Source organism: Oncorhynchus nerka, linkage group LG26 (assembly GCF_034236695.1).
Source record: "Oncorhynchus nerka isolate Pitt River linkage group LG26, Oner_Uvic_2.0, whole genome shotgun sequence".
Classification (NCBI taxonomy): domain Eukaryota; kingdom Metazoa; phylum Chordata; class Actinopteri; order Salmoniformes; family Salmonidae; genus Oncorhynchus; species Oncorhynchus nerka.
The window spans coordinates 6,875,075-6,897,438 of record NC_088421.1 but is presented as its reverse complement, the minus strand read 5'-3'; the positions used below and the strand labels follow the sequence as shown (position 1 = coordinate 6,897,438).

General features: G+C 42.1%; 3 protein-coding genes across 5 annotated transcripts in view; 1 reads left to right on the top strand and 2 right to left on the bottom strand.

Moving 5' to 3' along the window:
• Positions 1 to 22,364, top strand: part of LOC115110858 (interferon a3-like) — a 115,315-nt gene that overhangs the window by 11,816 nt on the left and 81,135 nt on the right. The window lies entirely within an intron of this gene.
• On the bottom strand, positions 2,911 to 6,993 carry LOC115110141 (interferon a3-like). 2 transcript variants are annotated; one of them, XM_065010033.1, is made up of 6 exons: positions 6,603 to 6,993; positions 6,348 to 6,435; positions 5,977 to 6,051; positions 5,697 to 5,846; positions 3,581 to 3,658; positions 2,911 to 3,253 (listed from the first exon to the last, which is right to left on the bottom strand). In XM_065010033.1, the coding sequence occupies exons 2-6, from the start codon at positions 6,432 to 6,434 to the stop codon at positions 3,164 to 3,166; spliced, it is 480 nt and encodes a 159-aa protein (XP_064866105.1). In that variant the 5' UTR covers position 6,435; positions 6,603 to 6,993; the 3' UTR covers positions 2,911 to 3,163. The 2 variants fall into 2 exon arrangements, with proteins under 2 accessions (XP_064866105.1, XP_064866104.1); XM_065010032.1 differs by lacking the exon at positions 6,603 to 6,993 and having other exon boundaries at positions 6,348 to 6,525.
• Positions 15,037 to 19,134, bottom strand: LOC115110138 (interferon a3). 2 transcript variants are annotated; one of them, XM_029635540.2, is made up of 6 exons: positions 18,739 to 19,134; positions 18,478 to 18,565; positions 18,107 to 18,181; positions 17,827 to 17,976; positions 15,707 to 15,784; positions 15,037 to 15,379 (listed from the first exon to the last, which is right to left on the bottom strand). In XM_029635540.2, exons 2-6 carry the CDS (start codon positions 18,562 to 18,564, stop codon positions 15,290 to 15,292), a joined length of 480 nt encoding a protein of 159 aa, XP_029491400.1. In that variant the 5' UTR covers position 18,565; positions 18,739 to 19,134; the 3' UTR covers positions 15,037 to 15,289. The 2 variants fall into 2 exon arrangements, with proteins under 2 accessions (XP_029491400.1, XP_029491399.1); XM_029635539.2 differs by lacking the exon at positions 18,739 to 19,134 and having other exon boundaries at positions 18,478 to 18,661.

Sequence of the window (22,364 nt, the reverse complement as noted above, 5' to 3'; positions counted from 1 at the left end):
AACCCCTCCACCCTAGCCTGGGGTTGACCAATCAGAAGTCCTTGCAGTACAACTTGGCCAATGGCCAAATCCTGCCCCCGACTCAATGTACAGACCAGTGACAATGTGGCACACGTAGCACACGTCGCTCTGAGTTCAGAAGTGGCATTCCACAGATTCTGAACAGATGTTGAACTGAAACCCAACTCCTATTTACAATTTGCTATTGACCATTAGTACTCTATTTTGTTGTCCTCTCATCCTCTGTGTTGTGTATTTATCATCAAAATATTCTTACACACCCAAGGGGCTTAAAAACTTCTTAGGGATCAAATCCCGTCAACGGGATCGATTTGACAACATCCAGTGAAATGCAGAGCGCCAAATTCAAATGAAATTACTATACATTTTAAACTTTCATGAAATCACACATGCAATACATCAAATTAAAGCTACACTTGTTGTTAATCCAGCCAACCTGTCAGATTCAAAAAGGCTTTACGACAAAAGCAAACCATGCTATTGTCTGAGGACAGCACCGCATCAAACAAACACAGACAATCATAATTCAACCCGCAAGGCGGGACACGCAACTCAGAAATAACTATATAATTCATGCCTTACCTTTGACGTGCTTCTTCTGTTGGCATTCCAATATGTCCCATAAACATCACAAATGGTCCTTTCTTTTGATTTATTCTGTCGTTATATATCCAAAATGTACAGTTATTTGGTGTGTTTGATCTAGAAAAACACTGGTTCCAACTCGCGCAACATGACTACAAAATATCTAATAAGTTAATCTTTGTCCAAACATTTCAAACAACTTTCCTAATACAACTTTAGGTATTTTTTTACGTAAAAAAATAAATAAATAAAGACGGATAAACTGCGTTCAATAGCCGATAAAAACAAAGTGGAGCGAGCTTTCAGGTCACACGCCTCCAACAAACAGTACACTTCATTCGACCCTCGTTCTGAACTGCCCTACTTCTTCATTACAGAAAGGAAAAACATCAACCAATTTCTAAATACTGTTGACCTCTAGTGGAAGCGATTGTTTCCTGTGTCAGTGTTTGTGCCACACGGGACTGTTTCGTTGCCAGCTCACTTTGTTGTTTTGTATTTGTGTTCCTGTTGAGTGTTCTTATTAAATACCATGGACACTTACCACGCCGCATATTGGTCCGATCCTTGCTACACCTCCTCTCCAGTGGTGGTAACGGGCAGCAGCAACAGCGGCCGAGGACACAAGACTCCTGGAAGTGGGAGGAAATCCTAGAGGGGAGAGGACCCTGGGCTAAGCCAGGGGAATATCGCTGACCCAAAGTGCAGCAGGAGAGGCAGCAGCAGCAGCAGAGGCAGCAGCAGCAGCAGCAGCAGAGGCAGCAGCAGCAGGAGAGGCATCTTCAGAGGAAGAGGAGGAAATCTGTCGTGACAGAATCACCCACCAACCAAAGACCAAGTGGCGTGGTAACGGGCAGCAGCAACAGCGGCCGAGGACACAAGACTCCTGGACGTGGGAGGAAATCCTAGAGGGGAGAGGACTCTGGGCTAAGCCAGGGGAATATCGCCGACCCAAAGTGCAGCAGGAGAGGCAGCAGCAGCAGGAGAGGCATCAGCAGCAGCAGCAGCAGCAATGTCAGGATTCTTGGACATTTGATGACATTTTGGATGGCAAGGGTTGCTACACATGGGAGGAGATCCTGGCTGGTAGGGATCGCCTACTATGGGAACAGGTGGAGGCAGCGAGAAGAGCAGAGGCAGCCGGAGAGAAGAGCCAACGATACGAGGGAACGCGACTGGTAAGGAAGCCCGAGAGGCAGCCCCAAAGATTTCTTGGGGGAGGCACACAGTGAGTGTGGCGATGCCAGGTAGGAGACCTGTGCCAACTTCCTGTGCTTACCGGAGAGCGAGACGGACCGGGCAGGCACCATGTTATGCTGCGGAGAACACGGTGTCCCCAGTGTGGGTGCATAGCCCGGTGCGGTACATACCAGCTCCTCGTATCGGCCGGGCTAGAGTGGGCATCGAGCCAGGTAAGGTTGGGCAGGCTCGGTGCTCAAGAGCTCCAATGCACCTGCACGGTCCGGTTTATCCAGTGCCACCTCCACGCACCAGCCCTCCGGTGGCAGCCCCCAGCACCAAGCTGTCTCTCCGTCTCATCCCTACAGGTGCTCCCGCCTTTTCAGCGCTGCCAGAGCCTTGCTCCTCTCCAGCGCTGCTAGTCTCCCGCCTGTCCAGAGCTGCTAGAGTCTCCCGCATGTCCAGAGCTGCTAGAGTCTCCCGCATGTCTAGAACTGCTAGATTCTCCCGCCTGCCGGACTGTTTCGTTGCCAGTTCACTTTGTTGTTTTGTATTTGTGTTCATGTTGAGTGTTCTTATTAAATACCATGGACACTTACCATGCCGCATATTGGTCCGATCCTTTCCACACCTCCTGTGTGCCCACCAGCACCCTGCCTCGTTCAGGGGACTAAACTATTATCCATTAAAAGTATTGCGTGTTTTTTGTCTCTTTTTCCATTTGGTAGTTTTTTCTTATTTCTCCTCCAATCGTAGTAAGACATACAAGTGTTTAATACAATGGACAGACTTTATAAATGAAAATCCACAAGGTCAAGTGGGAGCTAAAAGTTCCTGGTCCCCCAGATTATCCTCTACTCCTCACCCAGATCTCCCCACCCCCTTCAGCCACCTGCCCTTGTGTGATTACCACACATAAAACAAACAGGAAAAACATGAACAGCAACACACAAAAACACAGTAAAAACAGTTACATAAAGAAACAAAAGTACAATCATACATAAACTTAAAGTAGAAATTAATATGTGACTAATCAGCAACAAGTTTAATGTGCATCCCCTATGATGGTTAGATGAGATGTTATAAATCCACACTCATTGGTTTCAGACAAGAATGAAATTTGGAAAATTTGTACAAAATACGTTTTTATTCACATTAGCAATATCATTTTTTCACTGGTTTTTCAAGTAGACTGGCAATACAGTTCAGTTCAACACATGTACAAAAGGGAAATACAAAATATAAATAATAAATTATTCAAATAAAAAACAATAATTTATGGATTTAAATATAATAAATAGACTGACAGGGTCCCACATGATTCTATTCATGCTTTATAAACTGGTAAGGGCGTAGCTTCTGAAATGAGTCTGGATGATCAGTACATCTGTGCTGCAAGGATATCCAATCTTTGCAGATGACGTTTCATCTCTTTCCTGATGAGCTCCCACGCCTGTGCACTGTAGTTCTGAAAAACACCAAAAATGTCAAATATTAGAGGGGTGACATTTCTTGGCAAAATAATGAACATATTGTCTTGAACAACAGAGTAGGACTGGTGCCAAATGTAAAGCTTCTCAGAGTAGGAGTGCTGATTTAGGATCAGTTTTGTCTTTTGGATCACTATAAACAAGGACAGAGGAGACCTGATACTAGATCAGCACTTCTCTGAGATGCTTGATACATATGGCCCCAGAACCCACTTTTTTTTAAATGAACACTGCTCCAGTTTAGCCTAGTTAATATTCACTTGATTACATGCATTAAACATGTTGCCATATGAAACCAAACTCACCATTTTTCTCAGAACCTTCCTATTCAACTTCTTGAAGTACCGTTTCAGTCTCCTCTCAGGTTTCATGGCAGGTGATACCTGTTGGACAAAATTAAACAAAACATTAGCGTCATACAGGTGTAGGATCTTCATTTGATCAATATTTTTTTTTCTTGCACGGCAGGAAATGGAACCTTAACATGTATTCAATGTTTGAAAAGGATTCTAAAGATTGTAATTTCCACTTTAAAATATCAAACTTGATTTGCCATAATGAAATATGAATCAAAGCTTACAAAAAATGTTCATGAATAATAATCCACAATAATTTACATTTCTCATTGCTGCAGTATTATTTATGTGACGTCGCAAAATGGCTCAAAATCTGTAATTACCCATACACAGTAAGTTCGGAAAGTATTCAGACTCCTTCCCTTTTTCCAAATTTTGTTAAGTTACAGCCTTATTCTAAAATGGATCAAAGAAAAAAATCCTCATCAATCTACACACAATATCCAATAATGATAATGCAAAAACATAAATACCTTATTTACATATGAATTCAGACCCTTTGCTTTGAGATTCAAAATTCAGCTCAGGTGCATCCTGTTTTCATTGATCATCCTGGAGATGTTTCTACACTTTGATTGGAGTCCACCCGAAGTAAAATCAACTGATTGAACATGATTTGGAAAGGCACAAACCTGTATATTTAAGATCCTACAGTTGACAGTGCATGTCAGAGCAAAAACCAGGCCATGAAGTTTAGGAAATCGTCCGCAGAGCTCCGAGACAAGATTGTGTTGAGATACAGATCTGGGAAAGGGTACTTTGTAACCACCAAGACTTACTAGAGCTGGCCGTCAGGTCAAACTGAGCAATCAGGGGTAGAAGGGCCATTGTCAGGGAGGTGACCAAGAACCCGATGGTCACTCTGACAGAGCTCCAGATTTCCTCTGTGGGGATGGGAAAGCCATCGAGAAAGACAACCATCTCTACAGTACTCCACCGATCAGGCCTTTATGGTAAAGTGGCCAGACAGAAGCCACTCCTCAGTAAAAGGCACGACAGCCCGCTTGGAGTTTGCCAAAAGGCACCTAAAGGACTTTCAGACCATGAGAAACAAGTGTCTCTATTTGGCCTGAATACCAATCATCACATCTGGAGGAAACCTTGCACCATCCCTACAGTTAAGTATGGTGGTGGCAGCATCATGCTGTGGGGATGTTTTTCATTGGCAGGGACTGGGAGACTAGTCAGGATCGAGGGAAAGATGAACGGAGCAAAGTACAGAGACATCCTTGAAGAAAACCTGCTCCAGAGCGCTCAGGACCTCAGACTGGGGCAAAGGTTCACCTTCCAACAGGACAACGACCCTAAGCATACAGCCAAGACAACACAGGAGTAGCTTCGGGACAAGTCTCTGAATGTTCTTGAGTGGCCCAGCCAGAGCCCGGACTTGACCTGACCGAACATCACTGGAGAGACCTGAAAATAACTGTGCAGCGACACACCCTATCCAACCTGACAGATCTTGAGAGGATCTGCAGAGAAGAATAACAGAAATTCCCCAAATACAGATGTGCCAAGCTTGTAGCATGATACCCAATAAGACTCAAGGCAGTAATCACTGCCAAAGGTTCTTCAACAAAGTACTGAGTAAAGGGTCTGAATACTTATGTAAATGTGATATTTCCGTTTTTTATTGTTAATACATTTGCAAAAATGTCTGAAACACGGTTTTGCTTTGTCATTATTGGGTATTGTGTGTGGATTGATGAGGGGAAAAATCGATTTAATCAATTTTAGAAAAAGCTGTAACGTAACAAAATGTAGAACAAGTCAAGGGGTTGAATACTTTATATGCACTTTATACGTAGATTTTTCCAATTGTAGAGTTAGTAGGTTACACCTAAACCAGGGCACTCCAACAATGTTCCAGGAGAACTACCTTCCTGTAGGTTTTCACTCCAACCCTAATCTATAACACCTGATTAATTAGGTGGTTGATAAACTGAATCAGGTTAGTTACAACTGGGGTTGGCGCGAAAACCTACAGGAAGGTAACTCTCCAAGAATGGGGTTGGAGAGCCCTGACCAAAACAGGGATTATACTTTAAATAGACCCGTTACTTACACAGGAATTAAGGTTCTCCAATTGGCGTTCTAGAATGTTGAGGAAATCGTCCAGGTTTTTCTTGTCCCAGGTGACAGATTTCATATTCCCATCAAACAGTTTTGTGATTTGATAGATGGTCTCTTTCAGGAATCTGACTTTGTCCTCAAACTACCCAGGAAGATATAAAAAGAAGATTAGAAACAGTATAGGCTTCCGTTATGCCACCAATATAACATTGGGTCAAGATCGCCATACCAAAGCATATCCGAACATGATAAGTCAAAATTCTAGTCTTTACCTCAGCATCATCTATGTGTCTGTAAAGTGATGTTGGGAAAAGGACAGGGGCATTCTGCTTTGTGATATCTCCTCCCTGGAAAACAATCAATATAGTATGTTAAGTCACGTGTCAAATACTTCAAGAGCAATCGAGACAGACATAAAGTATAGTTTATACTGCAAGTACAGTAGGCCTAATGTAGATAGCGTCTCTTGATCTAGCTGTCATTATAGCCTTAGAGCCCTTTTACTATGTTCATTCAAATATAGGCTAACAGTTTTTTAACACAGATGCTAAACATGAAACACATTACTATTTTGCTTGGTTGGTTGTTTTGCTGTCCTTAATACATGCATTCAGACTCCTCTTACAATGTGCTGATAACTCACCATCTGGTCCAGCAGGGAAAGGTATTCTGCGCTCAAGTGACCGTAGTGGTGTCGGATCCAGTCACAGCAATGACACACGCTCTGCATACTGCAAATAATAAGAAAAATACAACTCCAGCTCTGCATTGTATACATTGTAAATAGCAGTTTGTTTCGCTGTTAGTTATCCAGATGAGTTTGAACATCTTGGCTGTGTTAAGTAGTTTTATGTGGAATTGGGAAAGCTGTATAGAGAATTTCCCCTGATCAACCTACCGGAGGCGGGGACTTTCATTTTCCAGACTAGCACATGTAGCACTTGGAATTCCATGCCTGCTCCGTCTCCTGGACGAACAAATCCATGTAAATCTATTCACATTTTCCTTGAAATCAGCTTTAAATTATAATTGAAACACAAAATAAGATTATTCAATTTAGATATCGGCTAGACTATTACTATAGCGAGAATAGGCTATTCGCGAGCTTTGCTTTCAACTGCCAATAACTTCGCTTGAACCGATAAAAAAAAGTCTGATAACAAAATCGTCGAAGTCGAAATAAAACCCACACGTTTAAAGAAATGTAGCCATATAATACATTAATTTAGTGGGGTTCGTTCAAAGTTAGTCCGAAATGTTGTTCCGTAGTCTTCTGCTGTTGCGCTTCAAATGAAAAGTGAATGGGGACGTCAGCGTCAATACCCACATCTCTCAACTTTCATTTTCATGATGACGTAACCAACTTTCACCCTACTTTTGTCTGCTGGTGATGCAACGTTGAAAAGCAACGACAACATGATTTGTTGGAACTTTCTATTTGTCGTTTTTATTACAAGGGGAAATGAAAAATAATATGTGACAATATTTCCTTGGTATAGGCTTCGATGACAGGGATATTTTCCCTACAGAGTCAATAGTTTTTTATTTTATATTTTTATTTCACCTTTATTTAACCAGGTAGGCAAGTTGAGAACAAGTTCTCATTTACAATTGCGACCTGGCCAAGATAAAGCAAAGCAGTTCGACAGATACAACGACACAGAGTTACACATGGAGTAAAACAAACATACAGTCAATAATACAGTATAAACAAGTCTATATACAATGTGAGCAAATGAGGTGAGAAGGGAGGTAAAGGCAAAAAAGGCCATGGTGGCAAAGTAAATACAATATAGCACAATAAAACACTTGAATGGTAGTTTTGCAATGGAAGAATGTGCAAAGTAGAAATAAAAATAATGGGGTGCAAAGGAGCAAAATAAATAAATCAATGAAATACAGTTGGGAAAGAGGTAGTTGTTTGGGCTAAATTATAGGTGGGCCATGTACAGGTGCAGTAATCTGTAAGATGCTCTGACAGTTGGTGCTTAAAGCTAGTGAGGGAGATAAGTGTTTCCAGTTTCAGAGATTTTTGTAGTTCGTTCCAGTCATTGGCAGCAGAGAACTGGAAGGAGAGGCGGCCAAAGAAAGAATTGGTTTTGTGGGTGACTAGAGAGGTATACCTGCTGGAGCGTGTGCTACAGGTGGGAGATGCTATAGTGACCAGCGAGCTGAGATAAGGGGGGACTTTACCTAGCAGGGTCTTGTAGATGACATGGAGCCAGTGGGTTTGGCGACGAGTATGAAGCGAGGGCCAGCCAACGAGAGAGTACAGGTCGCAATGGTGGGTAGTATATGGGGCTTTGGTGACAAAACGGATTGCACTGTGATAGACTGCATCCAATTTGTTGAGTAGGGTATTGGAGGCTATTTTGTAAATGACATCGCCAAAGTCGAGGATTGGTAGGATGGTCAGTTTTACAAGGGTATGTTTGGCAGCATGAGTGAAGGATGCTTCGATGCGAAATAGGAAGCCAATTCTAGATTTAACTTTGGATTGGAGATGTTTGATATGGGTCTGGAAGGAGAGTTTACAGTCTAACCAGACACCTAAGTATTTGTAGTTGTCCACGTATTCTAAGTCAGAGCCGTCCAGAGTAGTGATGTTGGTCAGGCGGGTAGGTGCAGGTAGCGATCGGTTGAAGATTATGCATTTAGTTTGACTTGTATTTAAGAGCAATTGGAGGCCACGGAAGGAGAGTTGTATGGCATTGAAGCTTGCCTGGAGGGTTGTTAACACAGTGTCCAAAGAAGGGCCGGAAGTATACAGAATGGTGTCGTCTGCGTGGAGGTGGATCAGAGACTCACCAGCAGCAAGAGCGACCTCATTGATGTATACAGAGAAGAGAGTCGGTCCAAGAATTGAACCCTGTGGCACCCCCATAGAGACTGCCAGAGGTCCGGACAGCAGACCCTCCGATTTGACACACTGAACTCTATCAGAGAAGTAGTTGGTGAACCAGGCGAGGCAATCATTTGAGAAACCAAGGCTGTCGAGTCTGCCGATGAGGATGTGGTGATTGACAGAGTCGAAAGCCTTGGCCAGATCAATGAATACGGCTGCACAGTAATGTTTCTTATCGATGGCGGTTAAGATATCGTTTAGGACCTTGAGCGTGGCTGAGGTGCACCCATGACCAGCTGTGAAACCAGATTGCATAGCAGAGAAGGTATGGTGAGATTCGAAATGGTCGGTAATCTGTTTGTTGACTTGGCTTTCGAAGACCTTAGAAAGGCATGGTAGGATAGATATAGGTCTGTAGCAGTTTGGGTCAAGAGTGCCCCCCCCCATTTGAAGAGGGGGATGACCGCAGCTGCTTTCCAATCTTTGGGAATCTCAGACGATACGAAAGAGCGGTTGAACAGGCTAGTAATAGGGGTGGCAACAATTTCGGCAGATAATTTTAGAAAGAAAGGGTCCAGATTGTCTAGCCCGGCTGATTTGTAGGGGTCCAGATTTTTCAGCTCTTTCAGAACATCAGCTGAATGGATTTGGGAGAAGGAGAAATGGGGAAGGCTTGGGCGAGTTGCTGTTGGGGGTGCAGTGCTGTTGACCGGGGTAGGAGTAGCCAGGTGGAAAGGCATGGCCAGCCATAGAAAAATGCTTATTGAAATTCTCAATTATGGTGGATTTATCAGTGGTGACAGTGTTTCCTATCATCAGTGCAGTGGGCAGCTGGGAGGAGGTGTTCTTATTCTCCATGGACTTTACAGTGTCCCAGAACTTTTTTGAGTTAGTGTTGCAGGAAGCAAATTTCTGCTTGAAAAAGCTAGCCTTGGCTTTTCTAACTGCCTGTGTATAACGGTTTCTAGCTTCCCTGAACAGCTGCATATCACGGGGGCTGTTCGATGCTAATGCAGAACGCCATAGGATGTTTTTGTGTTGGTTAAGGGCAGTCAGGTCTGGGGAGAACCAAGGGCTATATCTGTTCCTGGTTCTAAATTTCTTGAATGGGGCATGTTTATTTAAGATGGTTAGGAAGGCATTTAAAAAAAATATCCAGGCATCCTCTACTGACGGGATGAGATTAATATCCTTCCAGGATACCCCGACCAGGTCGATTAGAAAGGCCTGCTCGCTGAAGTGTTTCAGGGAGCGTTTTACAGTGATGAGTGGAGGTCGTTTGACCGCTGACCCATTACGGATGCAGGCAATGAGGCAGTGATCGCTGAGATCTTGGTTGAAGACAGCAGAGGTGTATTTAGAGGGCAAGTTGGTTAGGATGATATCTATGAGGGTGCCCGTGTTTAAGGCTTTGGGGGGGTACCTGGTAGGTTCATTGATAATTTGTGTGAGATTGAGGGCATCAAGTTTAGATTGTAGGATGGCTGGGGTGTTAAGCATGTTCCAGTTTAGGTCGCCTAGCAGCACGAGCTCTGAAGATAGATGGGGGACAATCAGTTCACATATGGTGTCCAGAGCACAGCTGGGGGCAGAGGGTGGTCTATAGCAGGCGGCAACGGTGAGAGACTTGTTTTTAGAGAGGTGGATTTTTAAAAGTAGAAGTTCAAATTGTTTGGGTACAGACCTGGATAGTAGGACAGAACTCTGCAGGCTATCTTTGCAGTAGATTGCAACACCGCCCCCTTTGGCAGTTCTATCTTGTCTGAAAATGTTGTAGTTTGGAATTAAAATGTCTGAATTTTTGGTTGTCTTCCTAAGCCAGGATTCAGACACAGCTAGAACATCCGGGTTCGCAGAGTGTGCTAAAGCAGTGAATAGAACAAACTTAGGGAGGAGGCTTCTAATGTTAACATGCATGAAACCAAGGCTATTACGGTTACAGAAGTCATCAAAAGAGAACGCCTGGGGAATAGGAGTGGAGCTAGGCACTGCAGGGCCTGGATTCAACTCTACATCGCCAGAGGAACATAGGAGGAGAAGAATAAGGGTGCGGCTAAAAGCAATAAGAATTGGTTGTCTAGAACGTCTGGAACAGAGAGTAAAAGGAGGTTTCTGGGGGCGATATAATAGCATCAAGGTATAATGTACAGACAAAGATATGGTTGAATGTGAATACAGTGGAGGTAAACCTAGGTATTGAGTGATGAAGAGAGAGATATTGTCTCTAGAAACATCATTGAAACCAGGAGATGTTATTGCATGTGTGGGTGGTGGAACTAATAAGTTGGATAAGGTATAGTGAGCAGGACTAGAGGCTCTACAGTGAAATAAGCCAATAAACACTAACCAGAACAGCAATGGACATGACATATTGACATTAAGGAGAGGCATCCTTAGTCGAGTGATCAAAAGGGTCCAGTGAGTGGAGAGGTTGGTTGGGGGTCACGGCGATTTAGACAGCTAGCCAGGCCATCGGTAGCAAGCTAGCATAGGATGGAGGTCTGTTGTTAGCCACCTCTTGCGTTCCATCAGTAGATTAGTGGGGTTCCATGTGGTAGAGGGGATTAATCCAAATCACACAACAACCAACAAATTTTAAAAAATTAAAATAAAAACAATAGATATAGTTATAGAGGCCCAAGAAGAAACATAATAATAATAAAAATAAATAAATTGTCCGATTGTCTATTCTGAGAGCAGCCGGTAAGACAGCGTCGCGACGGAGGAGCCAGCCGGATCTCCTTCGGGTAGATAACGTCGGCAGTCCAGTTGTGAAGGCCCGGTGGCGCTCCGCGTAGGCAGTAAAACGGGTCCGGATAGGTGACTGCAGCCCAGGAGTGATTGATGGAACTCAGGAGTGATTGACGGAGCTGGCTAGCTCCGGAGTAATTGATGTTTGCTCCGGAATCGACGAAAGCCGATAGTCACACGGATAGCAGCTAGCTAGCTGTGAGATCCAGGTATGAATGTCCAGAGAGCAGTTGAAATCCAGGGACATGGAGAAAAAAAATGGTCCCGTATGTTCCATTCCGAGCCGCGCTGCGCCGTACAAAACTGGCGATAGATTTTCGAGCTAAAGGATAGCTGATGACCACAAACCGTGGTTAGCTGAATACTAACGATTTGCCAGTAAAGAATCTAACCAGCTTCTGAACTAGCTTCTGATTAGCTTCTGGATTAGCTTCTGGGCTAGCTTCTGGCTAGCTCCTGGCTAGCTTCTGGCTAGTTTCTGGCTAGCTTCTTGGAGTTTCTAGCTAGCTTCTGGCTAGCTTCTTGGAGGATTGCAGATTTGAGGTAAATAATACTTATTTATAAATATAAATTGGTGAGGCGGGTTGCAGGAGAGTGTTTTGAAGATGAGTTTATGGAAAATTAAAAAATGTATGTGAAAAAAGTTGTAAATATATATATACGGGACACGACAAGACGAGGACAAAAGACGTCTGAACTGCTATGCCATCTCGGTAATCACAGGGCTATGTCACAGGGCTGTTTTTACAGGGCTATTCTACTGTTGTGTGTGTGTGTGTGTGTGTGTGTGTGTGTGTGTGTGTGTGCGTGCGTGCGTGCGTGCGTGCGTGCGTGCGTGCGTGCGTGCGTGCGTGCGTGTGTGTGTGTGTGTGTTTGTGTGTTTGTGTCATAGTGTTGTGCACGTTTTTGAATGACTATGCAAGGTAAAATCTTGGCATTGGTTTATTGCTCCTTTTTCTATAAAATATTTTGATTAATTCATAAAATACAAAGCCTGTTCAAATGTACAAATCATATACTGTAGGAAAGTGGTCACCAAAACTGTCTGCACGGTCCTGGAGACAAGCAGGAGGAGGTGCAGGCTTTTGTTTCAACCCAGTACGAACACACCTGTTCCATCAGGGTCTTGATAAGATGTAATAGGTGGTTTCATATTGGAATGTCATGTTATAGGCTAAAATATCAGATGTAGCCTAATTATTCTGCTGCATTCATTCATAAAGCGTCTCAGAGTTGGAGTGCTGATCTAGCATCAGGACCCCCTCTGTCCATTCATTATAATCTATAAGGCAAAACTGATGCTAGATCAGCAATGCTACTCTCTGAGATGCTTTATAAATACGGGACTTGGTGTTATTTGATATAGCCTTAGTTGTAGGCCTTATGTATAAAATCTTTTTTTTCTATTGGGGACCAGCCATGAATCATAAGAGGGACACTTGAAATGTAATACCAAAGAGTCCGAGAGAGATATTTCCCGTCACATTTATCATCAATTTATTGCCTATAGTTTTACAAACATGGCAATAACAGTAGCAAAAGGGCTGCAGCCACAACACAGAACCACTGATAGAATCTTTGCTGTGTGGCGACGTCCAATGTGCTGAAGTGGCTGACGTCTTCATGCTTTTTAGTGCTAGTAGTGATACCTGTTAATGGTGCTGAAATGTCTTCTTATGTCCCATGACACGTCTGCGGTGGACGCATTTTGGTGTTTTCCCAGCTGTTTTACACAAGTTGTGTGATGTCATCAGTTTCCCCTGAGTTTTCTCCCCAGTAATATTAGACACCTTTGGCTGACGTATCGAATTGGGTAGGGGATATGTAGTTTGAAGAGTATTTGTACATTAGGAAGATGTTGCCAAGATATCATAATAGAATGTTGATGTCTAGCTGACATATAAACGATGTAGAACTGTATAATTTAGAATGTGTAAGACGTCAATGAGCAAACAATGTCTAAACTGCATCATCCCAATGTACAGTTGAAGTCGGAAGACTACATACACCTTAGCCAAAAACAATTCATTTCAGTTTTTCACAATTCCTAACATTTAATCCAAGTAAAAATTCCCTATCTTTGGTCTTTATTTTAAGAATGTGAAATATCAGAATAATAGTTGAGAGCATTTTTTTTTCAGCTTTTATTTCGTTCATCACATTTCCAGTGGGTCAGAAGTTTACATACACTCAATTAGTATTTGGTTGCATTGCCTTGAAATTGTTTAACTTGGGTCAAATGTTTCGGGTAGCCTTCCACAAGCTTCCGACAATAAGTTGGGTGATTTCTGGCATATTCCTCCTGACAGAGCTGGTGTAACTGAGTCAGGCTCGAAGGCCTCCTTGCTCACACACGCTTTTACAGTTCTGCCCACAAATTTTCAATAGGATTGAAGTCAGGGCTTTGTGAAGGCCACTCCAATACCTTGACTTTGTTGTCCTTAAAAGCCCTTTTGCCACAACCTTGGAAGTATTCTTGGGGTCATTGTCCATTTGGAAGACCCATTTGCGACCAAGCTTTAACTTCCTGACTGATGTCTTGAGATGTTGCTTCAATATATCCACATAATTTTCCTGCCTCACGATGCCATCTATTGTGTGAAGTGCACCAGTCTCCTGCAGCAAAGCACCCCCACAACATGATGCTGCAACCCCTGTGCTTCACGGTTGGGATGGTGTTCTTCGGCTTGCAAACCTCCCCCTCCACAAGAACGGACTAAGACTATGGTGGAGTGGGGTCCACGTCCCGCGCTAGAGCCGCCACCGTGGACAGACGCCCACCCAGACCCTCCCCTATGGATTTAGGTGTGCGGCCGGGACTCCGCACCTTGGGGGGGGGGGTACTGTCACGCCCTGGCCTTAGTTATCTTTGTTTAATTTTTTATTTTGGCTAGGTCAAGGTTTGACATGGGGGATTTATGTGTTTTTTGTCTGGTCTAGGGGTTTTGTATGTTTATGGGGTGGTCCCTAGTCTAGGTGTTTATGTAAGTCTATGGTTGCCTAGATTGGTTCTCAATTAGAGGCAGGTGTTTATCGTTGTCTCTGATTGGGAACCATATTTAGGCAGCCATGTTCTTTGGGTATTTTGTGGGTGATTGTTTCCTGTGTCAGTGTTTGTGCCACACGGGACTGTTTCGTTGCCAGTTCACTTTGTTGTTTTGTATTTGTGTTCATGTTGAGTGTTCTTATTAAATACCATGGACACTTACCATGACGCATATTGGTCCGATCCTTGCCACACCTCCTGTGTGCCCACCAGCACCCTGCCTCGTTCAGGGGACTAAACTAGTATCCATTAAAAGTATTGCTTGTTTTTTTTGTCTCTTTTTCCATTTGGTCTTTTTTCTTATTTCTCCTCCAATCGTAGTAAGACATACAAGTGTTTAATACAATGGACAGACTTTATAAATGAAAATCCACAAGGTCAAGTGGGAGCTAAAAGTTCCTGGTCCCCCAGATTATCCTCTACTCCTCACCCAGATCTCACCACCCCCTTCAGCCACCTGCCCTTGTGTGATTACCACACATAAAACAAACAGGAAAAACATGAACAGCAACACACAAAAACACAGTAAAAACAGTTACATAAAGAAACAAAAGTACAATCATACATAAACTTAAAGTAGAAATTAATATGTGACTAATCAGCAACAAGTTTAATGTGCATCCCCTATGATGGTTAGATGAGATGTTATAAATCCACACTCATTGGTTTCAGACAAGAATGAAATTTGGAAAATTTGTACAAAATACGTTTTTATTCACATTAGCAATATCATTTTTTCACTGGTTTTTCAAGTAGACTGGCAATACAGTTCAGTTCAACACAGGTACAAAAGGGAAATACAAAATATAAATTATAAATTATAAAAATAAAAAACAATAATTTATGGATTTAAATATGATAAATAGACTGACAGGGTCCCACATGATTCTATTCATGCTTTATAAACTGGTAAGGGCGTAGCTTCTGAAATGAGTCTGGATGATCAGTACATCTGTGCTGCAAGGATATCCAATCTTTGCAGATGACGTTTCATCTCTTTCCTGATGAGCTCCCACGCCTGTGCACTGTAGTTCTGAAAAACACCAAAAATGTCAAATATTAGAGGGGTGACATTTCTTGGCAAAATAATGAACATATTGTCTTGAACAACAGAGTAGGACTGGTGCCAAATGTAAAGCTTCTCAGAGTAGGAGTGCTGATTTAGGATCAGTTTTGTCTTTTGGATCACTATAAACAAGGACAGAGGAGACCTGATACTAGATCAGCACTTCTCTGAGATGCTTGATACATATGGCCCCAGAACCCACTTTTTTTTAAATGAACACTGCTCCAGTTTAGCCTAGTTAATATTCACTTGATTACATGCATTAAACATGTTGCCATATGAAACCAAACTCACCATTTTTCTCAGAACCTTCCTATTCAACTTCTTGAAGTACCGTTTCAGTCTCCTCTCAGGTTTCATGGCAGGTGATACCTGTTGGACAAAATTAAACAAAACATTAGCGTCATACAGGTGTAGGATCTTCATTTGATCAATATTTTTTTTTCTTGCACGGCAGGAAATGGAACCTTAACATGTATTCAATGTTTGAAAAGGATTCTAAAGATTGTAATTTCCACTTTAAAATATCAAACTTGATTTGCCATAATGAAATATGAATCAAAGCTTACAAAAAATGTTCATGAATAATAATCCACAATAATTTACATTTCTCATTGCTACAGTATTATTTATGTGACGTCGCAAAATGGCTCAAAATCTGTAATTACCCATACACAGTAAGTTCGGAAAGTATTCAGACCCCTTCCCTTTTTCCAAATTGTGTTAAATTACAGCCTTATTCTAAAATGGATTAAAGAAAAAAATCCTCATCAATCTACACACAATATCCAATAATGATGATGCAAAAACATAAATACCTTATTTACATATGAATTCAGACCCTTTGCTTTGAGATTCAAAATTCAGCTCAGGTGCATCCTGTTTTCATTGATCATCCTGGAGATGTTTCTACACTTTGATTGGAGTCCACCCGAAGTAAAATCAACTGATTGAACATGATTTGGAAAGGCACAAACCTGTATATTTAAGGTCCTACAGTTGACAGTGCATGTCAGAGCAAAAACCAGGCCATGAAGTTGAGGAAATCGTCCGCAGAGCTCCGAGACAAGATTGTGTTGAGATACAGATCTGGGAAAGGGTACTTTGTAACCACCAAGACTTACTAGAGCTGGCCGCCAGGTCAAACTGAGCAATCAGGGGTAGAAGGGCCATTGTCAGGGAGGTGACCAAGAACCCGATGGTCACTCTGACAGAGCTCCAGATTTCTTCTGTGGGGATGGGAAAGCCATCGAGAAAGACAACCATCTCTGCAGTACTCCACCGATCAGGCCTTTATGGTAAAGTGGCCAGACGGAAGCCACTCCTCAGTAAAAGGCACGACAGCCCGCTTGGAGTTTGCCAAAAGGCACCTAAAGGACTTTCAGACCATGAGAAATAAGTGTCTCTATTTGGCCTGAATACCAATCATCACATCTGGAGGAAACCTTGCACCATCCCTACAGTTAAGTATGGTGGTGGCAGCATCATGCTGTGGGGATGTTTTTCATTGGCAGGGACTGGGAGACTAGTCAGGATCGAGGGAAAGATGAACGGAGCAAAGTACAGAGACATCCTTGACGAAAACCTGCTCCAGAGCGCTCAGGACCTCAGACTGGGGCAAAGGTTCACCTTCCAACAGGACAACGACCCTAAGCATACAGCCAAGACAACACAGGAGTGGCTTCGGGACAAGTCTCTGAATGTCCTTGAGTGGCCCAGCCAGAGCCCGGACTTGACCTGATCGAACATCACTGGAGAGACCTGAAAATAGCTGTGCAGCGACGCACCCTATCCAACCTGACAGATCTTGAGAGGATCTGCAGAGAAGAATAACAGAAATTCCCCAAATACAGATGTGCCAAGCTTGTAGCATGATACCCAATAAGACTCAAGGCTGTAATCACTGCCAAAGGTTCTTCAACAAAGTACTGAGTAAAGGGTCTGAATACTTATGTAAATGTGATATTTCCGTTTTTTATTGTTAATACATTTGCAAAAATGTCTAAAACACGGTTTTGCTTTGTCATTATTGGGTATTGTGTGTGGATTGATGAGGGGGAAAATCTATTTAATCAATTTTAGAAAAAGCTGTAACGTAACAAAATGTGGAACAAGTCAAGGGGTTGAATACTTTATATGCACTTTATACGTAGATTTTTCCAATTGTAGAGTTAGTAGGTTACACCTAAACCAGGGCACTCCAACAATGTTCCAGGAGAACTACCTTCCTGTAGGTTTTCACTCCAACCCTAATCTATAACACCTGATTAATTAGGTGGTTGATAAACTGAATCAGGTTAGTTACAACTGGGGTTGGCGCGAAAACCTACAGGAAGGTAACTCTCCAAGAATGGGGTTGGAGAGCCCTGACCAAAACAGGGATTATACTTTAAATAGACCCGTTAGTTACTTACACAGGAATTAAGGTTCTCCAATTGGCGTTCTAGAATGTTGAGGAAATCGTCCAGGTTTTTCTTGTCCCAGGTGACAGATTTCATATTCCCATCAAACAGTTTTGTGATTTGATAGATGGTCTCTCTCAGGAATATGACTTTGTCCTCAAACTACCCAGGAAGATATAAAAAGAAGATTAGAAACAGTATAGGCTTCCGTTATGGCATCAATATAACATTGGGTCAAGATCGCCATACCAAAGCATATCCGAACATGATAAGTCAAAATTCTAGTCTTTACCTCGGCATCATCTATGTGTCTGTAAAGTGATGTTGGGAAAAGGACAGGGGCATTCTGCTTTGTGATATCTCCTCCCTGGAAAACAATCAATATAGTGTGTTAAGTCACGTGTCAAATACTTCAAGAGCAATCAAGACAGACATAAAGTATAGCTTATACTGCAAGTACAGTAGGCCTAATGTAGATAGCGTCTCTTGATCTAGCTGTCATTATAGCCTTAGCGCCCTTTTACTATGTTCATTCAAATATAGGCTAACAGTTTTTTAACACAGATGCTAAACATGAAACACATTACTATTTTGCTTGGTTGGTTGTTTTGCTGTCCTTAATACATGCATTCAGACTCCTCTTACAATGTGCTGATAACTTACCATCTGGTCCAGCAGGGAAAGGTATTCTGCGCTCAAGTGACCGTAGTGGTGTCGGATCCAGTCACAGCAATGACACACGCTCTGCATACTGCAAATAATAAGAAAAATACAACTCCAGCTCTGCATTGTATACATTGTAAATGGCAGTTTGTTTCGCTGTTAGTTATCCAGATGAGTTTGAACATCTTGGCTGTGTAAAGTAGTTTTATGTGGAATTGGGAAAGGGAAAGCTGTATAGAGAATTTCCCCCGATCAACTTACCAGAGGCGGGGACTTTCATTTTCCAGACTAGCACATGTAGCACTTGGAATTCCATGCCTGCTCCGTCTCCTGGACGAACAAATCCATGTAAATCTATTCACATCTTCCTTGAAATCAGCTTTAAATTATAGTTGAACCACAAACTAAGATTATTTAGATATCGGCTAGACTATTACTATAGCGAGAATAGGCTATTCGCGAGCTTTGCTTTCAACTGCCAATAACTTCGCTTGAACCGATAAAAACAAGTCTGATAACAAAATCGTCGAAGTCGAAATAAAACCCACAATTTTAAAGAAATGTAGCCATATAATACATTCATTTAGTGGGTTTCGTTCAAAGTTAGTCCGAAATGTTGTTCCGTAGTCTTCTGCTGTTGCGCTTCAAATGAAAAGTGAATGGGGACGTCAGCGTCAATACCCACATCTCTCAACTTTCATTTTCACGATGACGTAACCAACTTTCACCCTACTTTTGTCTGCTGGTGATGCAACGTTGAAAAGCAACGACAACATGATTTGTTGGAACTTTCTATTTGTCGTTTTTAATACAAGGGGAAATGAAAAATAATATGTGACAATATTTCCTTGGTATAGGCTTCGATGTCAGGGATATTTTCCCTACAGAGTCAATTGTTTTTACAGGGCTATTCTACTGTTGTGTGTGTGTGTGCGCGCCCGCGTGCGTGCGTGTGTGTGTGTTTGTGTCATAGTGTTGTGCACGTTTTTGAATGACTATGCAAGGTAAAATCTTGGCATTGGTTTATTGCTCCTTTTTCTATAAAATATTTTGATTAATTCATAAAATACAAAGCCTGTTCAAATGTACAGATCATATATAAAGGAAGGATAAAGTAATCCTTCTCCCCCCCCCTTAAAAGACCTAGATGCACTATTGTAAAGTGGCTGTTCCACTGGATGTCATAAGGTGAAAGCACCAATTTGTAAGTCGCTCTGGATAAGAGCGTCTGCTAAATGACTTAAATGTAAATGTAAATATACTGTAGGAAAGTGGTCACCAAAACTGTCTGCACGGTCCTGGAGACAAGCAGGGGGAGGTGCAGGCTTTTGTTTCAACCCAGTACGAACACACCTGTTCCTTCAGGGTCTTGATAAAATGTAATAGGTGGTTTCATATTGAAATGTCATGTTATAGGCTAAAATTAAAGATGTAGCCTAATTATTCTGCTGCATTCATTCATAAAGCGTCTCAGAGTTGGAGTGCTGATCTAGCATCAGGACCCCCTCTGTCCATTCATTATAATCTATAAGGCAAAACTGATCCTAAATCAGCAATGCTACTCTCTGAGATGCTTTATAAATACAGGACTTGGTGTTATTTGATATAGCCTTAGTTGAAGGCCTTATGTATAAAATCTTTTTTTTCTATTGGGGACCAGCCATGAATCATAAGAGGGACACTTGAAATGTGATAGCAAAGAGTCCGAGAGAGATATTTCCCGTCACATATATCATCAATTTATTGCCTATAGTTTTACAAACATGGCAATAACAGTAGCAAAATGGCTTCAGCCACAACACAGAACCACTGATAGAATCTTTGCTGTGTGGCGACGTCCAATGTGCTGAAGTGGCTGACGTCTTCATACGTTTTAGTGCTAGTAGTGATACCTGTTAATGGTGCTGAAACGTCTTCTTATGTCCCATGACACGTCTGCGGTGGACGCATTTTGGGGTTTTCCCAGCTGTTTTACACAAGTTGTGTGATGTCATCAGTTTCCCCTGAGTTTTCTCCCCAGTAATAATAGACACCTTTGGCTGACGTATCGAATTGGGTAGGGGATATGTAGTTTGAAGAGTATTTGTACATTAGGAAGATGTTGCCAAGATATCATAATAGAATGTTGATGTCTAGCCGACATATAAACGATGTAGAACTGTATAATGTAGAATGTGTAAGACGTCAATGAGCAAACAATGTCTAAACTGCATCATCCCAATGTACAGTTGAAGTCGGAAGACTACATACACCTTAGCCAAAAACAATTCATTTCAGTTTTTCACAATTCCTAACATTTAATCCAAGTAGAATGTGAAATATCAGAATAATAGTTGAGAGAAAAAAAAAATTCAGCTTTTATTTTGTTCATCACATTTCCAGTGGGTCAGAAGTTTACATACACTCAATTAGTATTTGGTTGCATTGCCTTGAAATTGTTTAACTTGGGTCAAATGTTTCGGGTAGCCTTCCACAAGCTTCCGACAATAAGTTGGGTGATTTCTGGCATATTCCTCCTGACAGAGCTGGTGTAACTGAGTCAGGCTTGAAGGCCTCCTTGCTCACACACGCTTTTACAGTTCTGCCCACAAATTTTCAATAGGATTGAAGTCAGGGCTTTGTGAAGGCCACTCCAATACCTTGACTTTGTTGTCCTTAAAAGCCCTTTTGCCACAACCTTGGAAGTATTCTTGGGGTCATTGTCCATTTGGAAGACCCATTTGCGACCAAGCTTTAACTTCCTGACTGATGTCTTGAGATGTTGCTTCAATATATCCACATCATTTTCCTGCCTCACGATGCCATCTATTGTGTGAAGTGCACCAGTCTCCTGCCACAAAGCACCCCCACAATATGATGCTGCAACCCCTGTGCTTCACGGTTGAGATGGTGTTCTTCGGCTTGCAAACCTCCACCATTTTCCTCCAAACATAACGATGGTCATGATGGACAAACAGTTCTATTTTTGATTCATCAGACCAGAGGACATTTCTCCAAAAAGTATGATCTTTGTCCCCATGTGCAGTTACAAACAAGGTCATTTGCTGTTGTTCTGGGATATTTTTTCACTTTTTGCATCAAAGTATGTTCATCTCTAGGAGATAGAAAGCGTCTCCTTCCTGAGCGGTATGACGGCTGCATGTTCCCATGGTGTTTATACTTGCGTACTATTGTTTGTACAGATGAACGAGGTTACCTTCAGGCGTTTGGAAATTGCTCCCAAGGATGAACCAGACTTGTGGAGGTCTACATTTTTTTTTTAGGTCTTGGCTGATTTCTTTTGATTTTCCCTTGATGTCGAGCAAAGAGACACTGAGTTTGAAGGTAGGCCTTGAAGTACATCCACAGGTACACCTCCAATTGACTCAAATGATGTCAATTAGCCTATCAGAAGCTTCTAAGGCCATGACATCATTTTTTGGAAGTTTCTTAGCTGTTTAAAGTCAGTCAACTTTGTAAGTAAACTTCTGACCCACTGGAATTGTGATATAGTGAATTATATGTGAAATAATCTGTCTGTAAACAATTGTTGGAAAAATGACTTGTGTCATGCACAAAGTCGATGTTCTATCCGACTTGCCAAAACTGTAGTTTGTTAACAAGAAATGTGTGGAGTGGTTGAAAAACAAATCTTAGTGACTCCAACCTCAGTGAATGTAAACTTCCGACTTCAACTGAATACAGGATACATAGTGCATACCCACCAAGCACGGTGCTGTCTGGACCGGCCTTCTTTCTTTGGTCAGAATTTTGGTTTGTTTGTTAATTTCAATGTCCATGGATAAATTTGGAGAGCACAGTTCAATAGAGAACAGCAGAGTACAAATCATTACAGTTCCAAGATGGCGTAGCAGTCGAACGTCTTGTCGTGTCGTGCCCCTTGTATA

Bases quoted from the DNA above. Each gene is read 5' to 3' on its own strand.
- LOC115110141 (XM_065010032.1), bottom strand. From the start codon at position 6,482: ATGTATACAATGCAGAGCTGGAGTTGTATTTTTCTTATTATTTGCAGT. The intron at 6,052-6,347 runs GTGAGTTATCAG...ATTGTTTTCCAG, and splicing joins TTTCCCTGCTGGACCAGATG to GGAGGAGATATCACAAAGCA. The intron at 3,659-5,696 runs GTAAGTAACGGG...TTTGTCCAACAG, and splicing joins TGGAGAACCTTAATTCCTGT to GTATCACCTGCCATGAAACC.
- LOC115110138 (XM_029635539.2), bottom strand. From the start codon at position 18,612: ATGTATACAATGCAGAGCTGGAGTTGTATTTTTCTTATTATTTGCAGT. The intron at 18,182-18,477 runs GTAAGTTATCAG...ATTGTTTTCCAG, and splicing joins TTTCCCTGCTGGACCAGATG to GGAGGAGATATCACAAAGCA. The intron at 15,785-17,826 runs GTAAGTAACTAA...TTTGTCCAACAG, and splicing joins TGGAGAACCTTAATTCCTGT to GTATCACCTGCCATGAAACC.